At 42.4% G+C, this 21,672-nt stretch overlaps 1 protein-coding gene and 1 long non-coding RNA gene across 3 annotated transcripts in view; one reads left to right on the top strand and one right to left on the bottom strand.

Annotated features, from left to right (window-relative positions):
* Positions 1 to 766: 766 nt before the first annotated feature.
* Positions 767 to 6,895, bottom strand: LOC111979491 (uncharacterized). The gene is made up of 3 exons (XR_002879338.2): positions 6,791 to 6,895; positions 1,892 to 1,942; positions 767 to 1,102 (listed from the first exon to the last, which is right to left on the bottom strand). It is a non-coding gene; the product is annotated as an uncharacterized lncRNA (long non-coding RNA).
* An 83-nt stretch (positions 6,896 to 6,978) lies between these two features.
* Positions 6,979 to 21,672, top strand: part of LOC111979490 (CDK5 and ABL1 enzyme substrate 1) — a 32,854-nt gene continuing 18,160 nt past the window's right edge. Inside the window, exons 1-4 of one of the 2 annotated variants that reach the window (XM_024010074.2) lie at positions 6,979 to 8,093; positions 18,012 to 18,083; positions 18,452 to 18,544; positions 19,876 to 19,953. In XM_024010074.2, the coding sequence (XP_023865842.1) occupies positions 7,531 to 8,093; positions 18,012 to 18,083; positions 18,452 to 18,544; positions 19,876 to 19,953 (806 nt within the window). In that variant the 5' untranslated portion in view covers positions 6,979 to 7,530. The remainder of the gene's footprint in view (positions 8,094 to 18,011; positions 18,084 to 18,451; positions 18,545 to 19,875; positions 19,954 to 21,672) is intronic. The other variant, XM_024010075.2, reaches the window with a different exon arrangement.

Raw genomic sequence — 21,672 nt, 5'->3', positions numbered from 1 at the left:
AATATGRTGGTGAGAGGAAACCCAATGACCGGCAGTGGGAGAAGACGGAGCGAGATGGATTTCAGCCGAAATTCTGCTAAATTTATTATCAATGAAACATTTGTTCTCAATACAGTTTTCTGTTTCCAAAACTAAAATATGTTACGAACAGAGTGGACTAAGTTTTGTAGACTTTACCCTTTGCCAAAGTTTCAAAACATTTCTTTGTTTAGGAGTGCAAGGGCGAACTGAGTTTTAAGGCACACACACAATTCACAAAGTAGCAGAAATATTTCCCTAACAGAAATATGCAAATACATGCTAGAACACGCCAATAGGCACTCGCTAGTTTGTGCTTGACTCTGCTCACCTCCTTGCTTATTCTGACCATTATGATTAATTTGCTCCCATTGGAAACAACAGGCTGTCGTCTATTTTGGGTTAGTTATACAAATATTTGATATGACTGTGGTACTTTTACTAGATAGCTGCAGTGCAACATAAGAAAAAACAACTTTTCTAAACACATCAATCCATGCTTATATGGCCAGTAACAATAGATCCAAATGTGTATTTGTCAAATATGAATAGACAGAATAGATGGACATAACCTTGGCCTTAACATTCTTTGAGCTAGTCCTTGGGGAGACAGTTGACAAAGCTGTTACTTGACTCAATACTGTTAAAGCTGCATTATTGTGTATAGAGTTTTTCCTTGTTAATGTCAACTGGAAAATCAGAAGCATAAAGCAGATAAGTGTTAGTTAATTGTCATGTCCATCCACAATTAACCATCAATTCTTTTATTAAGGATATACCCCTTATTGTACATTTAGACATTTTCCTACAGGCAAGAGTTATTGTCCTTAGATGAATCACTGGTGTTCAAGAAACAGATWAAAATTTCCACAAAAAGTGTTCAACTAGTTTTCCTTGATAATGGTTTCCAACATATGATTGGCAGAACTTCACTAAAGAGCAAGAACATTTCTGTATTGTAATTGTATAAGTCTGCCCTGCTCTTTCTCATCGGTACAGAAATATTAGCAGTATTGTTGGGAAYGAAGTGATATTCCACCGTGGCTTCTCTCAGCTATGGAGACAGGTCATCAGCCAGAACCGCCTGTGGAATAAATTATCACAAATTATGCAAAAAGGTTAACATGAATGAAAACCTAACACAAATTATTAATGTACAACTAATGATAAGTGCACTCGTTACAATTTTTTAAAATGTGTATTATTGTTCACGATAACTGTACGCTCCAGGATAATGCATGTTGTCACAACAACCATTAATTCACTCAATTTACCCAAGTATGGTCTTATTGTAGTTCAATTAGGTGTTATACTGTAGTGTTGGCAATTGCCAAAATATACAAACAGAAAATTGACTTGCAACAAACAAGATGTAATTTACAAGAACTCACGGGTGGGGGGATGAAACTACAATAAGAATATAATTCCATTTAAACTCTACTGTWAACACTACCATGCCGTAGAGTAGCACTTACATCGGAATGTTGCTGTATGCTTCAGTTACAGGGCTAGACATAGAGGTGGTTGAGAGAGCACACAAGGGCTACGTTCCACTTCTCTACTCTTCTCCTGAAGTCTGCACTTGCACACACCTCGTCATGGATTTAAAAGCATAGGATAGGTGTGTAAGCATTAGCAGGATGGAGTTTCCAGCATGACTAAATCCTTGCAAGAAAAGTGTGCAAGTGCAGGGTGGAGAATGGGGATGCAACGGACAGTCTCATGACTTTTAGGTTAAACCCATATTGGTACTGCCTACGTGCAGAATCAGTGCAAAGTAATGACTTGCATCCATAATGTAGATATTCTCTACCTCTATGCTTCCAACCTCCTATCCAAGTAGTAGTAGACTTACTTAATATAGGATACCTACTTGTGTCAGGCTCCCGAGTGGCGCAGCGGTCTAAGGCACTGCATCTCAGTGCTAAATCAAATAAAATGTTATTGGTCACATACACATGGTTAGCATTTTATTGGTCACATACACGTCATTGCGAGTGTAGCGAAATGCTTTGCTTCTAGTTCCCGACAGTGCAGTAATATCTAACAATTCCACAACAACTACCTAATACACACAAATCTAAGGAATAAGAACAGAAACGTATAAATAAACTCAGCAAAAAAAGAAACATAACTTTTTCAGGATCCTGTCTTTCAAAGATAATTCGTAAAAATCCAAATAACTTCACAGATCTTCATTGTAAAGGGTTTAAACACGGTTTCCCTTGCTTGTTCAATCAACCATAAACAATTAATGAACATGCACCTGTGGAACGGTCGTTAAGACTAACAGCTTACAGACAGTAGGCAATTAAGGTCACAGTTATGAAAACTTAAGACACTAAAGAGGCCTTTCTACTGACTCTGAAAAACCCCAAAAGAAAGACGCCCAGGGTCCCTGCTCATCTGCGTGAAAGTGCCTTAGGCATGCTGCAAGGAGACATGAGGACTGCAGATCTGGCCAGGGCAATAAATTGCAATGTTCGTACTGTGAGACACCTAACACGGAACCCAAACCTGCTTCGTTATCGTGCATACATTTATTTTGTCCCCCCCACACCAAACGCGATCACGACACGCRAGTTAAAATATCAAAACAAACTCTGAACCAATTACATTAATTTGGGGACAGGTCAAAAAGCATTAAACCTTTATGGGAATTTAGCTAGCTAGCTTGCACTTGGTAGCTAATTTGTCCTATTTAGCTAGCTTGCTCTTGCTAGCTAACTTGTCCTGGGATATAAACATTGAGTTGTTATTTTACCTGAAATGCACAAGGTCCTCTACTCCGACAATTAATCCACACATAAAACGGTCAACCAAATCGTTTCTAGTCATCTCTCTTCCTTCCAGGCTTTTTCTTCTCTTGACTTTATATTGCAATTGGAAACTTTCATAAATTAGGTGCATTACCGCCACCGACTTCGTTCGTCTTTCTGTCACCCACGTGGGTATAACCAGTGAGGAGATGGCACGTGGGTACCTGCTTCTATAAACCAATGAGGAGATGGGAGAGGCAGGACTTGCAGCGCGATCTGCGTCAGAAACAGAACTGACTTCTATTTTAGCCCGTGGCAACGCAGACGCTCGTTGGAGCGCGTGAGCAGTATGGGTGCAATAATTGAATAATATAGATTTCTACATTTATTTTGCAACGCTCGCACACACGATGCGAGCGTAGTCAGCCTGTAAGACAGAGCTACAGGGAGACAGGACGGACAGCTGATCGTCCTCATAGTGGCAGACCACGTGTAACACCTGCACAGGATTGGTACATCTGAACATCACACCTGCGGGACAGGTACAGGATGGCAACAACTGCCCAAGTTACACCAGGAACGCACAATCCATCCATCAGTGCTCAGACTGTTCGCAATAGGCTGAGAAAGGCTGGACTGAGGGCTTGTAGGCCTGTTGTAAGGCAGGTCCTCACCAGACATCACCGGCAACAACGTTGCCTATGGGCACAAACCCACCGTTGCTGGACCAGACAGGACTGGCAAAAAGTGCTCTTCACTGATGAGTCGCGGTTTTGTCTCACCAGGGGTAAATGTCGGATTCACGTTTATCGTTGAAGGAATGAGCGTTACACCGAGGCCTGTACTCTGGAGCGGGATCGATTGGTCAGTCATGGTCTGGGGCGGTGTGTCACAGCATCATCGGACTGAGCTTGTTGTCATTGCAGGCAATCTCAACGCTGTGCGTTACAAGGAAGACATCCTCCTCCCTCATGTGGTACCCTTCCTGCAGGCTCATCCTGACATGACCCACCAGCCATACTGCTCGTTCTGTGCGTGATTTCCTGCAAGACAGGAATGTCAGTGTTCTGCCATGGCCAGCGAAGAGCCCGGGTCTCATTGAGCACGTCTGGGACCTGTTGGATCGGAGGGTGAGGGCTAGGGCCATTCCCCMCAGAAATGTCCAGGAACTTGCAGGTGCCTTGGTGGAAGAGTGGGGTAACATCTCACAGCAAGAACTGGCAAATCTGGTGCAGTCCATGAGGAAGAGATGCACTGCAATACTTAATGCAGCTGGTGGCCACACCAGATACTGACTTACTGACTTTTGATTTTGACCCCCCCCCCTTTGTTCAGGGACACGTTCAATATCTGTTAGTCACATGTCTGTGGAACATGTTCAGTTGTTGAATCTTATGTTCATACGGATATTTACAAATGTTAAGTTTGCTGAAAATAAATGCAGTTGACAGTGAGAGGATGTTTCTATGGAGTTTATATGGATGAGCAATGACTGCGCAGCATAGGCAAGATGCAATAGATGGTATAAAATAGAGTATATACATATGGGATGAGTAATGCAAGATATGTAAACATCATTATTAAAGTGGAATTAATAAAGTGATTAGTGATCCATTTATTAGAGTGGGCAATGATTTCAAGTCTGTATGTAGGCAGCAGCCTCTTGGTGTTTGTGATGGCTATTTAACAGGCTGATGGCCTTGAGACAGAAGCTGTTTTTCCAGTCTCTTGGTCCCAGCTTTGATGCACCTGTACTGACCTCGCCTTCTGGATGGTAGCGGGGTGAACAGGCAGTGGATCGATCGGCTGGTTGTTGTTCTTGAAGATCTTTTTGGCCTCCCTGTGACCTCGGGTGCTGTAGGTGTCCTGAAGGGTTGGTAGTTTGCCCCCGGTGATGCATTGTGCAGACCGCACCACCCTCTGGAGAGCCCTGTGGTTGTGGGCGGTGCAGTTGCCGTACCAGGCGGTGATACAGCCCGACAGGATGCTCTCAATTGTGCATCTGTAAAAGTTTGTGAGGGTTTTAGGTGACAAGCCACATTTCTTCAGCCTCCTGAGGTTGAAGAGGTGCTGTTGCACCTTCTTCACCACACTGTCTGTGTGGGTGGACCAGTTCAGTTTGTTCATGATGTGTACGCCGAGGAACTTAAAACGTTCCACCTTCTCCACTGCTGTCCCATYGATGTGGATGGGGGGGTGCTACCTCTGCTGTTTCCTGAAGTCCACGATAATCTCCTTTGTTTTTTTGACGTTGAGGGAGAGGTTGTTTTCCTGACACAACACGCCGAGTGCCCTCACCTCCTCCCTATAGGCTGTCTCGTCAGTGTTGGTGATCAAGCCTACTACTGTTGTGTCGTCTGCAAACTTGATGATCGAATTGGAGGCGTGCATGGCCATACAGTCATGGGTGAACAGGGAGTACAGGAGGGGGCTGAGCACGCGCCCTTGTGGGGCGAAGTGGAGGTGTTGTTTCCAACCTTCACCACCTGGGGATGGCCCGTCAGGAAGTTCAGGACCCAATTGCACAGAGTGGGGTTGACAACCAGGGCCTCAAGCTTAATGATGAGCTTGTAGGGTACTATGGTGTTGAATGCTGAGCAGTAGTTGATGAACAGCATTCTTACGTAGGTATTCCTCTTCTCCAGATGGGATAGGGCAGTGTGATGGTGAATGCATCGTCTGAGGACCTATTGGGGCGGTATGCAAATTGAAGTGGGTCTAGGGTGACAGGTAAGGTGGAGGTGATATGATCCTTAACTAGCCTCTCAAAGCACTCCAACCGCAAAGCACTACMGAGGGTAGTGCGTACGGCCCAGTATATCACCGGGGCCAGGCTTCCTGCCATCCAGGACCTCTATACCAGGAGGTATAAAAATTGTCTCCCGTCACCCTAGTCATAGACTGTTCACTTTACTGTACAGCAAGCGGTACCGGAGCGCCAAGTATAGGTCCAAGAGGCTCCTAAATAGYTTCTACCCCCAGGCCATAAGACTCCTGAACAGATGCAAAACATAATTGTCTATAGTACAATCACACTCTGATGACAAGCTTTCAGGTAGTAGTGCCATAGCTCTGGAGAGCCCAAAGCCATACAGCACTGGAGTCATGAGAAGGGCTAGCCTTGATCATGACTCAATTCCAATACATTACACATAAAAGACATTGGACAAAGACGTCTTCTGTAGGGGGGGGATTTTGTTAAGAGCCGCAACACTCGGTTTGAATACTAACACGCATTGCTTGTGGTACAGTTTTGGAAGCATTAGGACCTTATCTTTCATATTGGCAATACATTAAAAAAAAAATAACTTAAGGTTAAATTGATACACACTTTTCTAGGGTTAGGGTTTCCACGMTGCCATATTTCCATGTTACAGCGCTTGTTTACTGAAAACAGACAGTAGACAGAGTGCTACCTGTGCTAATTAACTATCTGTGTCTCCAAACACCTGTGTGTAAACAAAGACAGACGTTACAAACACGTTGTCACTTAAAACAACTGTTAAAACCGGTAAAAGCAGTGTACACCAGAGGAGGCTGGTGGGAGAAACAATAGGAGGATGTGCTCATTGTAACGAAGGGAATTATGTTTGACTCGATTCCATTCCAGCCATTAGAATAAGCCCTTCCTCCTATAGTTCCTCCTCTAAGTGTGTATTTTGTATTTGTGAAATTATTTTGATGTAATATGAAAGTAGAGGGATTTATGTTTATAGAACCGTACCACAATTGAGAATCGATTCATGTTTAGATGGAGTATTTGGCTGTTTTGGCTTCCAGAGCCAATTCGMCCTTTAAACAGAAAAAGTCATTGGAATAGTAGGAATGAATGGTAGGCTCCTTTAGCCCATTATTATGCTAGAAAAGGGTTAATAGTGCCCTTGTTCTCGAATAGCCACATACTGTACCTCTAGAGTAACTTCAGAGTAAGTTCAGTGCATCATATCTTGCTTGCTACCGGTAATATAAATTATATAACCATGCTAACTTAGCTACCTAAAAAAGACATTTACCTAGGATGTTTTGCGATGTCCTTGTCGTACATTTTACGCTGGCCAGCTAGCTAGTAGCCACTGAGACCTTTTTATCTGAAATGGAAAAGTTAAATACGTTTAAAAAATAGTGAAAACAAATCAAGGATGACCTGTCATTCCAAAACCAGTTGACCAATAGAGACGCATCTTCTACGCCTCCCTTTAAACCCCGCCTATATGGAATGAATGTGCCAACTTTGAAAACGCAAAAAAAAGGCAGCTAAAACAAAGGGCGGGCAGGGTAACGTGCGTTTTTTCGCAATCATTGAAAATGTTTAAATGAAAACCATTTTTTTCTCATTCATTTACAATTTATTTGTTCTTRCCTTTCAAAATGATTTCCTTGTTATGTTATTTATTTGACCTCAACACTTGTGGGTTAATGTTTTGCTTTCAATATCATTTTTGTTTGCAATAAGAATTTTATTCACGAATTCAAAAGGTTTGCTTGATATTAAAAAGGCACACAAGTAATTCCATAGAAGAGGGGAGGAAAAAAACCTTTCATACGTATCCCTGAAAGCTTATTGGTCAATTTTTTCTGCTGCCACAATTCACAATACTGCACACACGTGACCATCCTGTGTTTAGTCAGTGTAACGCTTGCACTTAAAAGACAAGCATTTGTCATTTGCTAACTACATAAGCACTCTTTACACACTTGTAATGTAATCTTGACAAAACCGCTGCTCGCAGCTTCGTATAGCTGAAAGCGGACCATGGCGGCTGCCATGAGCAGCAACACATCCACGCTTCAGATCAAGTATTCCAGTGTCGAGCATACGCGGAAACGCATAGACCCTCGGAGGAGACAAGCCGCGCTCTCTTTTCTCAGTAACATTTCTTTGGATGGTCGACCCGTGCAAGATGATGCCGACAATCAGATCGAAGAGGATAATTCAATTGAGGCCAGGACTAGACAGAGCCTGGTTTCCACAGCAGAGCGCCCGCTGTACGCGGTTGGCAGTGGCGCTGCGGTAGCAACCCCCACCGCCGCCCAGGCGCTCGCTATTGCAAACCAGGCTCTGATTGCTAACACCCGAGCCAGTTTTGGGATTGGTTCAGCCGCTGCAGCTCCAGCATGTACATATCCGGAAGGGGATGCTTTCGGCCCTTCGATTTTCAGTTCGCCCTTCTCTGTAGTACCAGCCGCGACTAGAAGCAGGCTTCAGACCTACACTCAGGGAGTCGTGCCTGCTGCCCACTCCAGGCAGGCTTCCCAGGTCTGCTGTCTGGAGGGAGGACAGATCGCCAACTCGGGACTGGAACTGCAGAGATCAAGGTAACTATAGATCTCTGCATCATGTAGCGTTAGTGTTTACATTCATTGAGGTGTAAAGGCGTTTACACTGACTGTTATGTATATCAATGTTGCCTATGTTGGGTAGACTACTGGCACAGAAGCCCACACAGGCAATGTTTACACTACACTCTCACAAATTAGGCATCATGTCGTATGCGACAATATTGCAACCCAGTAGTGTCAACACTACACTACAGGCTACAGTATTGCAACAGGTAAGTGTTAACTTGATGAAGGTCTTTGTTGAGTGAAGCCAAGAAACGTTATCCACAGATCAGGGCTGTGCTAGGCTAGGTTAACGTTTATCAACAGAGATAATTTAAACAACAGAATGGGTTAGTTCTGTCACATTTTGTAGTATGGTTGCTCAAAGGTCATCATAAATCTTAGTCAGTGTACTGCTAAAGACATGTTAAATAAAAAGAAAGCGACAGACGGCAAAGACAAAGTGCCCTCGGATTTGTGAAACTGTATCTCATCAATGAGCGATTTATACASTTGTGTGCCGAGATTCATTAACACACCAATACACATGCGGTGGCCCATTGATTCAAGGGGAATCAATGTTGCATATCAACAGGATGAGGTGGAAACGGTTAACCATTGTGCCATCATTTCGATTAGTCTGCCTTAATAGTATGATGCACGTCCTTAAACAGAATTTGTAAAACATGTTAGGGATAGCACTGAAACCATGTGAGAGATCAAACAAGTAAAGGCATGTCCAGAAGGAAGAAAGGGGTGACTTTTTCTCCCCCATGCAGATTCAGTCCCACCATGACTACTTGACAGGCATGGAGATGAAGGCCTATATAGATCAAGCTGTGGCCTAGTTCCTTTCACAGACCTCATCACTTCAGACAAATGTTTCCTATCTTGAGAACTGGTAATCTACTTGTTACCTAACATGGCCAATTAAGTGGGGGCTAACTGACCATATAGCCTATTGGTTTGCACAGTACAGTATATAAAGCTAATGCTGCCCAGGTAGGCCTATTGTTTATTCTGGATTGTTTATTCTGGAGCTGAGGGTATGTGTATTTTCTCCCCATAATCCGTTTGGATGTGTATGTCTTTCTAAAGCGGCCCAGCACCTGCCGCCTTGCCCTCTCCTATGCGATATAAACATCCTGTAACCCAACACGGATGCCTTTTATTCCATGCCTTTGTTTACTCTGTAGAGTAGACCAGAGCACAGGGAAATATGAGGCTGTCTCTTGCCACTGCAGGAGAGCTGTCAGTAACAGTTTCTCCTCTGTCTGTCTGTCTGTCTCTCTGTCTTCTCTGTCTCTCTGTTCTCTGTCTCTCTGTGCTCTCTGCTCTCTGTCTCTCTGTCTCTCTGTCTCTGTTCCTGTCTCTCTGTCTCTCTGTCTCTCTTGTCTCTCTGTCTCTGTCTCTGTCTCTCTGTCTCTCTGTCTCTCTGTCTCTCTGTCTCTCTGCCTCTTCTCTTCTGTCTCCTGTCTCTGTCTCTCTGTCTTCTCCTCTCTGTCTCTGTCTCTCTCTGTCTCTCTCTCTCTGTCTCTCTCTCTCTGTCTCTGTCTCTCTCTGTCTCTCTCTCTCTCTCTCTCTCTCTCTTCTCTCTCTCCTCTCTCTCCTCTCCTCTTCTCTCTCTCTCTCTCTCTCTCTCTCTCTCTCTCTCTCTCTCTCTCTCTCTCTCTCTCTCTCTCTCTCTCTCTCTCTCTCTCTCTCTCTCTCTCTCTCTCTCTCTCTCTCTTCTCTCTCTCTCTCCTCCCTCTCTCTCTCTCTCTCTCTATATTTATATATATACTGCAGGAGAGCTGTCAGTAACAGTCTTCTCTTTCTCTCACTGTGTCAGAAAATGCTGTTAGATACACTACACTCTCAGGCCACTCCACGATGGAGCCACTCCACGTCTTGCAACTGCCAGACTTCACAGGACAAAGCATTCATGAAGCCATTGTGAAGCGTTTAGGTCACCTTTTGACTTCATCGAAGTGACATTAGTCAGACTGCCCCTGAAATCTGTCATGAGCTAATGCCATACCTTAATAGTGAAAAGTACATGTAGCGTAAAACATGCCATTTGATAATGAATGTGTTATGAAGTTGTTATATTAACAAAGACCTTACAGATGATTTATGTTTTGTTAAAAAGAAAAGTTTTTAAAAGCGGAATTCATGTGTTTTTATCAACCCCAACAGTATTTTACACAAAGTTTAATTCATTAGCTTACTGCAATATATTTTTCTTGAAGGTGTTATCATGACTAAAGTTTGCGTAGGGGGCTTCTCATTGCATTAGTTAGCCATGTAGTGAGCCTGAGTTACAGTACCATGATTTATTAGCTAAACCCCCACAGGTTATGGAATGCGGTCAGTCAGAGAAGGAAGCCCATGTAAACTGAATTATAAGCTAACTAGGGCGACCTGCTGATAGACCCTGGCCACATTTTCCACAGGCATATCATAGATGGGAGTCCCACAGTGGCTGGTTTGTTTTCTCAGGGCAGCAGCTTGGTGGAAACGTGGCCAGGTTCAGAGAACCCTGGCTGGGAAAGGGAAGGCAGGATGCCCAGGCTTTCAGAGACGCTGCCCAGCCAGGCTCTCCTTTCTCTCGTTTTCTATCCTCCACTTCCTCTCCCAAGGGCACCAGACTAGACATTCTTTCTCTTTCATCTCTCTGTCTCTCTCTCTCTAGATAATAAACAAAAATGGAAAAATAATAATAACCAAGTTACTGGCCCAACGCTCTTAACCTTTAGGCTACCTGCCACCCAAATGCTCACAAAAGTTTCAAATAATATAGACATTTGAAATGTTATATTACTGGCTATGTACAGTTTTGTAACAATGTGCAAATAGTTGAAGTATGAAAGGGAAAATAAATAGACCAATAAATATAGTTTGTATTTACAATGGTGTTTGTGCTTCACTAGTGGCCACAACTCTTGCTGGAGTTGATCAAAATTGGATTTGTTTTGTGGGTCTGTGTAATCTGAGGGAAATATGTCTCTCTAATAGGGTTATACATTTGCCAGGAGGTTAGGAGTGCAGCTCAGTTTTCACCTCATCTTGTGGGCACATAGCCTGCCTTCTTTCGAGAGCCAGGTCTGCCTATGGCAGCCTCTCTCAATAGTAAGGCTATGCTCACTGAGTCTGTACTTAGTCAAAGCTTTCCTTAATTTTAGGTCAGTCAGAGTGGTCAGTTACTCTGTTTAAGGCCAAATGGCATTCCAGTTTGCTTTGTTTTTTGGTTAGTTCTTTCCAATGGCAGAGTTGCAAAGAAAAAGCCATATCTCAGACTGGCCAATAAAAAGAAAAGATTAAGATGGGCAAAAGAACACAGACACTGGACAAAGGAACTCTGCCGAGAAGGCCAGCATCCTGGAGTCGCCTTTTCACTGTTGACGTTGAGACTGGTGTTTTTTTTTGTGGGTACTATTTAATGAAGCTGCCAGTTGAGGACTTGTGAGGCGTCTGTTTCTCAAACTAGACACTCTAATGTACTTGTCCTCTTGCTCAGTTGTGCACCGGGGCCTCCCACTCCTCTTTCTATTCTGGTTAGAGCCAGTTTGCGCTGTTCTGTGAAGGGAGTAGTACACAGCGTTGTACGAGATCTTCAGTTTCTTGGCAATTTCTCGCATGGAATAGCCTTCATTTCTCAGAACAAGAATAGACTGATGATTTTCTGAAGCTACTCAACTAGTCTAAAGAAGGACAGTTTTATTGCTTCTTTAATCAGGACAACAGTTTTCAGCTGTGCTAACATAATTGCAAAAGGGTTTTCTAATGATCAATTAGCCTTTTAAAATGATAAACTTGGATTAGCTAACACAATGTGCCATTGGAACACAGGAGTGACGGTTGCTGATAATGGGTCTCTGTACGCCTATGTAGATATTCCATAAAAAATCCGCCGTTTCCAGCTACAATAGTCATTTACAACATTAACAATGTATACACWGTATTTCTGATCAATTGATGTTATTTTAATGGACAAAAAATGCWWTTTTTTTCAAAAACAAGGACATTTCTAAGTGACCCCAAACTTTTGAACGGTAGAGTGTGTGTACAAAACATTAAGAACACCTGCTCTTTCCATGACATAGACTGACCAAGTGAAAGCTATGATCCCTTATTGATGTCACTTGTTATATCCACTTCAATCATTGTAGATGAAGGGAAGGACACAAGTTAAATCAGAATTTTTAAGACTTGAGACATGGATTGTGTTTGTGTGCCATTCAGAGGGTGAATGGGCAAGACAAAATATTTAAGTGCCTTTGAACGGGTTATGGTAGTATGTGCCAGGTGCACCAGGTTTTCTAGAACTGCAACGTTGCTGGGTTTTTCCACACTCAACAGTTTCCAGTGTGCATCAAGAATGGTCTACCACTCAAAGGACATCCAGCCAACTTGGTACAAGTGTGGGAAGCATTGGAGTCAACATGTGTTTTTTACTTGATGTTCTTTGTCTCTCTCTCGTTATCTCTCTCTTTCCCCCTTCCCTCTCTCTCTCTTTTGGCCTCCAGTCCTGCTTCTGCTCCCAGCCAGCAATCCCCAGCCCCCAACCCTCAGATCAAGTGCCAAAAGATACTAGACCAGAGCTCAGGGCTGCTTAAAACCATCCTCTTGTCCGGTGTGCCCTGGTTTGAATGCATGCAGATGATGGCTGGGTCTACATAGGCTGCAGTATTCTACTGCTCAACCTAGACTCATAAATTAGGCTAGAATGGAAAAGGCATCGTTTAAGACACCAACTCCGTCTTGCTGCTAAAGGTGTGTCCGCCTGAGCTGTTGATCTGTTTGAACCGGTTTAAATGTAAATGTATATTTAGCATAGTGAGCATTGTTGGCACAAAATCTATTTMATAGAAATGGTTGTTGATTGGCAGTTTTTAATGCAGTTAATTACATTGTGCATTGCAAAGTCTCCCCATGTTTTAAACCATTTTTCAGAAGTTCTCGTTGTGTTCAGAAGCCTACTATGGGGAGACTATGAAGCCAAGGGAAGCCATAGCAGAGAAACCACATGCGGTATAAGCCATTACAATGGTCTGGTCCTTTGCAGTTTTGTGTGATCGAGTCATATCCTTTAGGTTAGGAGGTTGATTGTTCGGTGATGTCATAGCTGGCATAATCACATGTTTATGTAAGCAGCATACTTAGGCTAGTTTTCCTCTGAAACCCTTGAGACTTGAACTGTAAGCAAAAGCTCCAAGCAGCTGTAGGATATGGTTAAAAACGGCACCATAATCAAAACATTACTGGTAATGAGTCTTGAGACAAGCTAGTCAGTATGGATTACTCCGTAGTTCCAAAATGGATCTCTGAATACAAGTTCACGTTCCACAATGCTAGTTGCACTGTTTCTCACCCTAAACGACATGCTATTTTAAGGGATGGAGGACTAAATGGATTCAGTGTTGTTTTTACTTTGTCAAGCCACTGGGAAAGGGGGATACCTAGTCAGTTGTACAACTGAATGCATTCAACTGAAATGTGTCTTCCGCATTTATCCCAACCCCTCTGAGTCAGGGAGGTGCGGGGGCAACTAACCACACGGTTCTGTGTCTTGAACAATATACAGTTGGGTTTATTGGCACCCTTTTGCACACTCCCCTGGTTGAAAGAAAATAAGATCCAACAAAAGAGTCTAGATCAGAAAGTGTAACAATAACATCCATTGTTATGGACTTGCAAACAGAAGTCTTCAAAATGTCCAATACTGTAATGTTGTAGCGTTAGGTTACAGTAAGGCTTAAAGTTAGCTAGCTAGCTTATTGTCTTTGAGAAGGTCTGTTACTTATGCATTACTAGCTACTTAACCCCAACGTTTTTCTCCATCGTTATAAAGCCATAGTTATTTTGTTGGTTTGACAGTCATTTCTGAAGATGATTTATTTCATGTGATTCATTTACGTCCGCCCTCGTTTTTAAGGTCAACCCTATTACGTGAACTGAACTCTCGTTTTAATATGGTGAAGATGTCTGGCCATTTTTTCTGGTGTTTTGTGGTGTAAAACTGAGTTGGTCAAGCATAACACATCAACCCTGTTACCCATAGATAGACAGGGTAGATTTTTTTTAAATTAAGCATTTTTGTGAAGAATTCAATTGCGCCTCCCAGTTGCACACAACAAGCTTCCATTCCTCCTGTCACAAGGGGATTTATAGCTGATTTAAGATGAAATCATCAACCCTGTTATGGTCAAACCTGTTACTTTATTTTGCACTTAAATGTCTAATGCAAACGTTTTTATCTCAGTAGCCAAATAATTTCTGGGTAACAATAAGTTACCTTACTGTGATTGTTTTCAATTAAAATGGTCAAAAAGAAACAAATAGCTTCTCAGCAAAGAGTTTTGATAGGACTGCCTGGGACTGGGGAGGGGAAAACGGATCATTTGCTGTTATTGGGAAAGAAGTGATGTCACCAGGCAGGCCAAAATTCCATCCCACCTAAGCAGGCTAAAATTTCAGGCATTCTTTTCAAACAGCTCTTACACTAAAAGGGCATTATCATTATTTTTACAATTTCACAGTATTATTCCAACCTCAGTGTGGAAATATATATATAAAACACAGTAAAATATTTGTGGGGACTGCACTGGGCCTTTAATAGGCAGAGGTTAAATAAATGTTTTTATTTAACCTCTTCATGGGGAGAATGTGTTCATACTCCCTGACCTAAGGCCATAATGCCGAAGCGAGTGAGTTAACATCTTGGTTCCATTGAACATGCCATACAAATAAAGGCATTTTTAATTAATTATATGAGTGCCTTGGTCCTCCCTTATCTTTGGTGTTTCTTATGAAGATGAACATGTGCTCTTTTTGACAGAATGTTATAATTAGGTGAAATCGAATGTTATTTTGACCAAGTTACACTTYTCAAAAGGCACCGAATTGGTGAAACGACCTATTTTTAATTCCACTCCGTCACCCGACAGTAGAACGGGAAGGCAATGTCCATGGCAGGCTGCCAATGGGCGTGCATGTGAAACATTTTTTATTCTAGAGCACTCCTGCTCCGTAACCTAAAAACGGCAAGCATAGCAGACAGGTTACATATGGATTTTGTTTTTACGTTTATTGTAAAGATTGATCATTGACCTTGCTTGAAATTATTCATTGTTAATTTGAACAGGGCTTGAAAACAACCACTTGAGGCAACAAAGACACAGACAAATAGGGTCTTTCATTGGCAGCGCTACCAACAGATGCCATTGTTGTTCTTTCAACGTTGAAGGAGGCAAGAATCCGAAGTAGCCTGTGCTCTGCGTTGAAGCTTCTGAGTCTGACCAGTCCTTGTTAACATCAGACCATTGGATTCTATTGATCCAACATCCATCCTTACCCTCAGTTTAACATCCAATAGCTGGTCGCGTCAGAGTTTTGTCTGAAGTGAATGAGTGGTCTGGTCTGTGTGTTATTGTGTCCACAGTTTACACTGGTGTGGAAACTGTCCTTTGCCAAAAACCATGTCCTGACTGGCCTGCCGTTGCTCATCTACAGTGGCTGGATCAAAGTCCTAGTGTCCCGCTGAACTGTGGAAAATAGTTTTCATGGCAGCTGGATTTTCAGAGAGCTCAGATGTGTACCGTACGAACTGCGAAAGAAAAACCTATTCGTCGAAGGAAAACTTGTATTCTGTCCAAAAACATTAAAAAAGGAAAGGTGCCTCCGAGTTATAAGACTTTTTTTGTCCTCTACTCAAAAACAGAGATGGTGTAGTAGGCCATCTGTAATTGAGTGAACCTAATCATTTGTACCTGGAACCAGGTCATGGTCACTGCTATGTTTGTAACAGTGAGAGGCCTGTATTTGTTCAGCTGACTGCTATTGCCTAGCTGTTCGTGTTAATATATTCTCCAGGGAGAAGGTGGAGAGACATACAGGTAACTGCCAAAATATAGGAAACACTTGAGTAAATGATGGTTACAAAGTATATTGAAAGCAAAAGCCAATTACTTGGGCGGGAATACTTTTTGTACATCAGTGATTCTACACCTCACTTTGCTTAAGCTGGACTCAAACCCAGGTCCAGCGATTACAAGCCAACACCTTAACCGTTACACGATGTTAGGATTTTGAAAGTCGTGTAGTGTACGCCCGGCATTGATGATTGCGTCTCTGACCCACTCACATTAAACAAGCGTCGGTGACAGCCGCAACGACATGGGTGTTTTGTCTCCGATCTCAAAAACCTGTCTGGGACAGCTGAAGAGAGGCCTAACTCGGCGGGAAATCTGTCTCACTCCAGCAGGGGCCGTTTTTTTTTGGCCCACCGGTAAGGATATAAGTTATATACATTTCATAATGCTTAGGTTCTTACGAGTACCGAAATAAGTAGAATGTGACATCCCCGCAACTTTGAGAAAAAACACTTTATATCGGAGTTGTCTCGAGATGGCTATGCATATTCATGGCATGAGGCTAGTAGCATAGCATCTCTCCATTGAATACAGGCAGTCGACGTCAACAACCCTCATTGAATATTCCAAAAAGTATTAATATAATTACATGTATCCACCATTCCAAAGAAAGGATAGGCTGGAGCTAGACAGCCTGCCATGCCGCTTTGTGTACAACGACTCCCATTGTTAGGGACGGAGAGACAAGTATCTTATCAGTATATCCATAATCAGAACATTTCCTAGGATTTCCTGCAGCAACACTAGTGGACAATGCTGGAAATACTGGTAAAAACGCCTGGCCCTATTTTCTTCCACCATGAATTTAAGTCCATGGTTCATGAGATGGATTGTAATTCTTGTTTTGTCCTTTAAGTAAGGTTATGACTTACTATAGAAAAATCCAGATTACATTTCTCGAGCTTGTATAGGCTTAATCTCACATGTTCAGTAGGCCTGGCTGCCTACTTCTAAGACTGGCAGCTGATTTATATAGGGGCGGCAGGTAGCCAGCCTAGTGTTTAGAGGTAACTGAAAGGTTGCTAGATCGAATCCCCGAGCTGACAAGGTAAAAATCTGCAGTTCTGCCCCTGAACAAGGCATTTAACCCACTGTTCCTAGGCCGTCATTGTAAATAAGAATTTGTTCTTAACTGACTTAAATAAAAATAAATACAGCAATAGCCTAAAAGATGTGGCTCTGCCTGTTGAGTTATGCAACCCAAGTGTGAAAGAAAGGCCTGTCTGTGAGGAAACAGTTCTACATGAGAAAATGCTTTCAGAATCAGCCCTTGTCTTTATCCTCTCAGTTACCAACCAAACCAGTGCCTGACTCTAGATTGTTCTAACCATTCTACATGATCTCACACAGAGGCTGCCGGTCAGAATTTCGAACACAACAGTGGTCATTGACGACGGCAGCCAGGCAGTGTTGATGTCAGTGATTACAGCACTGCTTTGTAAGAGGCAGCACAGCACACAGCTGTGGAGGTTTTAGCTATGCCTAAAATCTGACTTGGAGGCACATGAGTTCTAGTTAGTTTAGGCTACTTATTCATTCTCCAGACCGTTAAAGAACTATGAAAATGATTGTCGTTGCTGATCACTGTTGCTTTTAGATMTTCAATGATTTGAATATTTGCGTTCAGAACAGGACCGTGTTGTCGATTTCTGCAAGGTTGTCCAATACTCATATAATGGTCTTTTTTGTTTTGTTTTTGTACATCACCACGTTGTCATGGTAAGCCCAGGACATTCATATGCATAATCATTATCAAATTAATGACCAAATTTAGCAATCATATTTCGCTAAAAATCTTGCAGTGCAGAATAAAATATTAGAAATAGGCCTAATGCTTATTGTGTCCAGCTTTTCCTCCTCCATGGCCAGGTAAGAGCTGGTTAGCAGCACCGCAAGTTGCTTGTAAATTCCATACCAGCATCTTTCCTAACAACTGCTTCTTTATTTCTCTCTCCTTCTCCCTCTGCCCTCTCTTCTTCTTCTATCCTTTTCTCCACAGACGGAGGCTCATCTCTCAGCGTTCCTCCTTGGAGACACTGGAAGACATTGAGGAGAACGCCCCTCTACGCAGGTACTGTATAGCAACAACTGTCACAGACCACACGGCACGCCACCCCGAAACATAAGTTTGGCTTGCTCATATTTTCCTCTCATTTTAGAGCTGTACTTGACAAGTCAATAACAGCTTTAGCCGGGGAAGTATTTAGGTAGATAATGACATTGGGGGGACTGTAATTTCACTTCAGTTTGATTTGTGGAGTACTTTTATGTTCTGTGGGTTAGTGATGGTGGGAACGTCATGCTGCGGCGGTAATGTATTGGTCTGGCTCCGTCTCTCTGTTTAGAGTTGTAAAAATATATGTGGTCTTTACGGCTCAAATGGATCCCACTTAATCACATTTTGTTTTGATCAGTCTTATTTATTTGGTGTGTTTTTAGATGCAGAACCCTCTCAGGTTCACCCCGACCAAAGAGCTTCAAGAAGGTTCACTTCATCAAGAACATGAGGCAACATGATATGCGCAATGGAAGGTATGAATGAAAACAACCCCAGCCCTAATTCCATACAAAGTTTCAATGGAAAATGGCAGGATGCCCCCCAATGAACACTCAGCAGTTTGAATGTCTATCAGGTTACCCAACTTTAACATACATCTTGGACAAGAAATGTAGGTTATTAATGAAAGGTTATTCCTTGTAGCGTAGAAGTACTTTATCAATTAATGTACTATTGGTTAATAACTGATCTAATTGATTGATTCATGTGTCAGACTGCTCAGCAGTTCATTGGGAGTCCGGTTAGTTTTCACTGAAATATTCTCAAATGGAGTTTAGATCTTTGTTCTGAATATTTTGTTAAAGCTCTACATTAAGGATCACACCATTGAATCACAAATGAGTCATGCAACATGTCACTCTCTCACATTTATAAACAATGGTGCGTGCATGTTGACTTAGAAATTCCAGAGCACTGAAGACATTTTAGCACACTGGTTTATTTTTTATACATGCACACAGTTATATGTAGCTATTGTTCAGCTTCTCTCAGTAATGAATACTATCACCTTTTTTATGGCTGTTTTCTGGAATGTAAAAGGAAATGGACAGTTAAACTATTTCCATGGCACTTAATTTCGTATTATACCGATCACTCAAGTAGCTTTTTATTCTGGGAATTTTTGAGCTACAAGCCTCAAGCTTCTTTTACACTTGGGTGTACCGAACCGATTTCTTTTTGATTCATTGTTTTTGAAATATCAGTCTTGACAGGTATTTGTACGGGTCTTTCTTCTGTCCCAGGAAGAAAATAGAAGTACATCTATGCTGTTTTTTTTTTTTTTACTCGTATCTAGCTTATCAGTGTGCCATATACAGTAGTAATACATTGCCACAAGTCACATTCTGCCTGTGACATTGATATTAATCAATGAGTAGGCCTCTTATTGGGATGTGAACTCCGAAGGTATAAATCAGTGACAAAGTTTATTAAGCAGTAGTTATACAAACCACTTCTTTCAGGAGTGATTCAACTTTACTGTTCTATCGTTCAATGTTTTTACCTCATGTGTAGCTGGTATTCAGATATTGTAAGATGAACAAGTTTTGTCTTTTTTAGTCTCTTTAGACATGGCTAGTAGCCTCATTTTTAAAAGATCAATATACAAAAAATGCATAATTTTGTCCCCAAACCACTGACTACACAACTCTCACACAACACATATAAAAAAATACATGATTTCATTTAGTTTTCTAAATCTTGATTGTTTTACTGCACACTTTTTTCTCCATCTTAACCTGTAGATCTGAGTGTCTTTTTCAGAGTTAATTTCTAATTAGCATATTTATTATTTTTGTTTTTATAGGATAGTCCTAATCAGTGGCAGAAGATCCCTTTATAGTGTATTTTCTGTCCTGCCCTATCGAGATTGTAGCCAAGCAGGGTATGTATCCTACAGCATGCCATCCTTCTAACTTTGTTCCCTCGTTCCCTGCTTTCCCTCCATTCTCTCATGGTTCATTCCACCAATTCGGTGCCTTTTGAGAAGCTACATGGTTCTCGCCACTGAATATAGGGGATAACACACTTAAGATCACGTAACGCTTTTAAAACAATTACCTGCTCTCCAGATCGCCAAATCAGCCAATAGATTGTATGGGCTTACTTGTCTAGAACACATCCATCCGGGCTCCTGAGTGGCGCAGTGGTCTAAGTGCTAGCTGTGCCACTAGAGACCTTGGTTCGAGTCCAGGCTCTGTTGCAGTCGTCCGCAACCGGGAGACCCATCGGGCAGCTCACAATTGGCCCAGTGTTGTCCAAAGGAGGGTTGGGGGAGGGTTTGGCCAGCAGGGATGTTCTTGTCCCATCTCACTCTAGCGACTCCCGGGCTGGGCGCAGTGCACGCTGACACGGTCGCCAGGTGTACGGTGTTTCCTCCGACACATTGGTGCGGCTGGCTTCCGGGTTAAGCGGGCATTGTGTCAAGAAGCAGTGCGGCTTGGCTGGGTTGTGTTTCGGAGGACGCGCGGCTCTCGACCTTCGCCTCTCCCGAGTCCGTACGGGAGTAGCAGCGATGGGACAAGACTGTAACTACCAATTGGATACCATGAAATTGGGGAGAAAAAGGGGTAAAAAAAAACGACAACAAAAACACATCAATCCGTTTACTGTATATCTTCATGACAAAGTATGTATTTCGCTTAGATGTGCTTAATATAAGCCATGTACAATTTTTTTGAAACCCAGTTTCTCCTTCAAATCTCGCAATGGAAAGGGAAAACCTAGTCAGTTGCACAACTGAAATGTGTCTTCCACATTTAACCCAAACTCTCTGAATCAAAGAGGAGCGGGGGGCTGGCGTAACCGACGTCCATGTCATCGGCACCCTGAGAGCAGTTGTGTATGGGGATTAACTACCTTGCTCAAGGGCGGAACGGCTCGGGATCACCTGCTCGGGATTCGAACCGCCACCTTCCGGTTACTGGCGCAACGCTCTTAACCACTAGGCTACCTAAACACTGTGTTTCTGTGGGGGAAAGGGCCGTTGTTGCCAAAGCAATGTACTCTGCACTCACCTTGGCAGAGACCAACTGCAAATTGAACTCGGTGAGATAGATTCCTAAATTGTTCAGGTGATTTTTACAGCCACTTAACTTGCTGATCTTGACTTTGGAATTATTGTGTGTAGCTATGTTTGCTAGCTAGCTAGCCAGTCCAGAGAGAGAACATTGCATTATGGGTATCGTAGTCAATTTTGCACTGCAACAGATTTCCACACCGATTTTCGCATGTTGTTACCAACATTGTTATAACAACAAATCACTTTTTTCATATAAAATGATCAGATTTATTGAATTTTCCATGGGGCTTATTTTAAATGGCACATTTAATATAACAGGCTTCTAATTCTAATTTGGTGCACAATTCCTACTTAAAATAAAAGGCACTCTTTTCGTGGAACGATTCTAATCCCTTTTGTTTCTGCGGATATAATCTCCTATAACTGGTACTTTATTACATTGGGAGGGTTGAACATTGTTAGATTGAACAATTTCCTGGACGTTTTGGTAGATACTTTTTTTTTTTTTTACAACAAAAAACCTTTGTAAGAGAGATGAACAAGTAATTAATCACACCCATTTTCAAGGGAAAATCCACTCAA

Source organism: Salvelinus sp. IW2-2015, linkage group LG19 (assembly GCF_002910315.2).
Source record: "Salvelinus sp. IW2-2015 linkage group LG19, ASM291031v2, whole genome shotgun sequence".
Taxonomy (NCBI): Eukaryota; Metazoa; Chordata; class Actinopteri; order Salmoniformes; family Salmonidae; genus Salvelinus; species Salvelinus sp. IW2-2015.
This window is presented reverse-complemented; position numbering and strand designations above follow the sequence as displayed.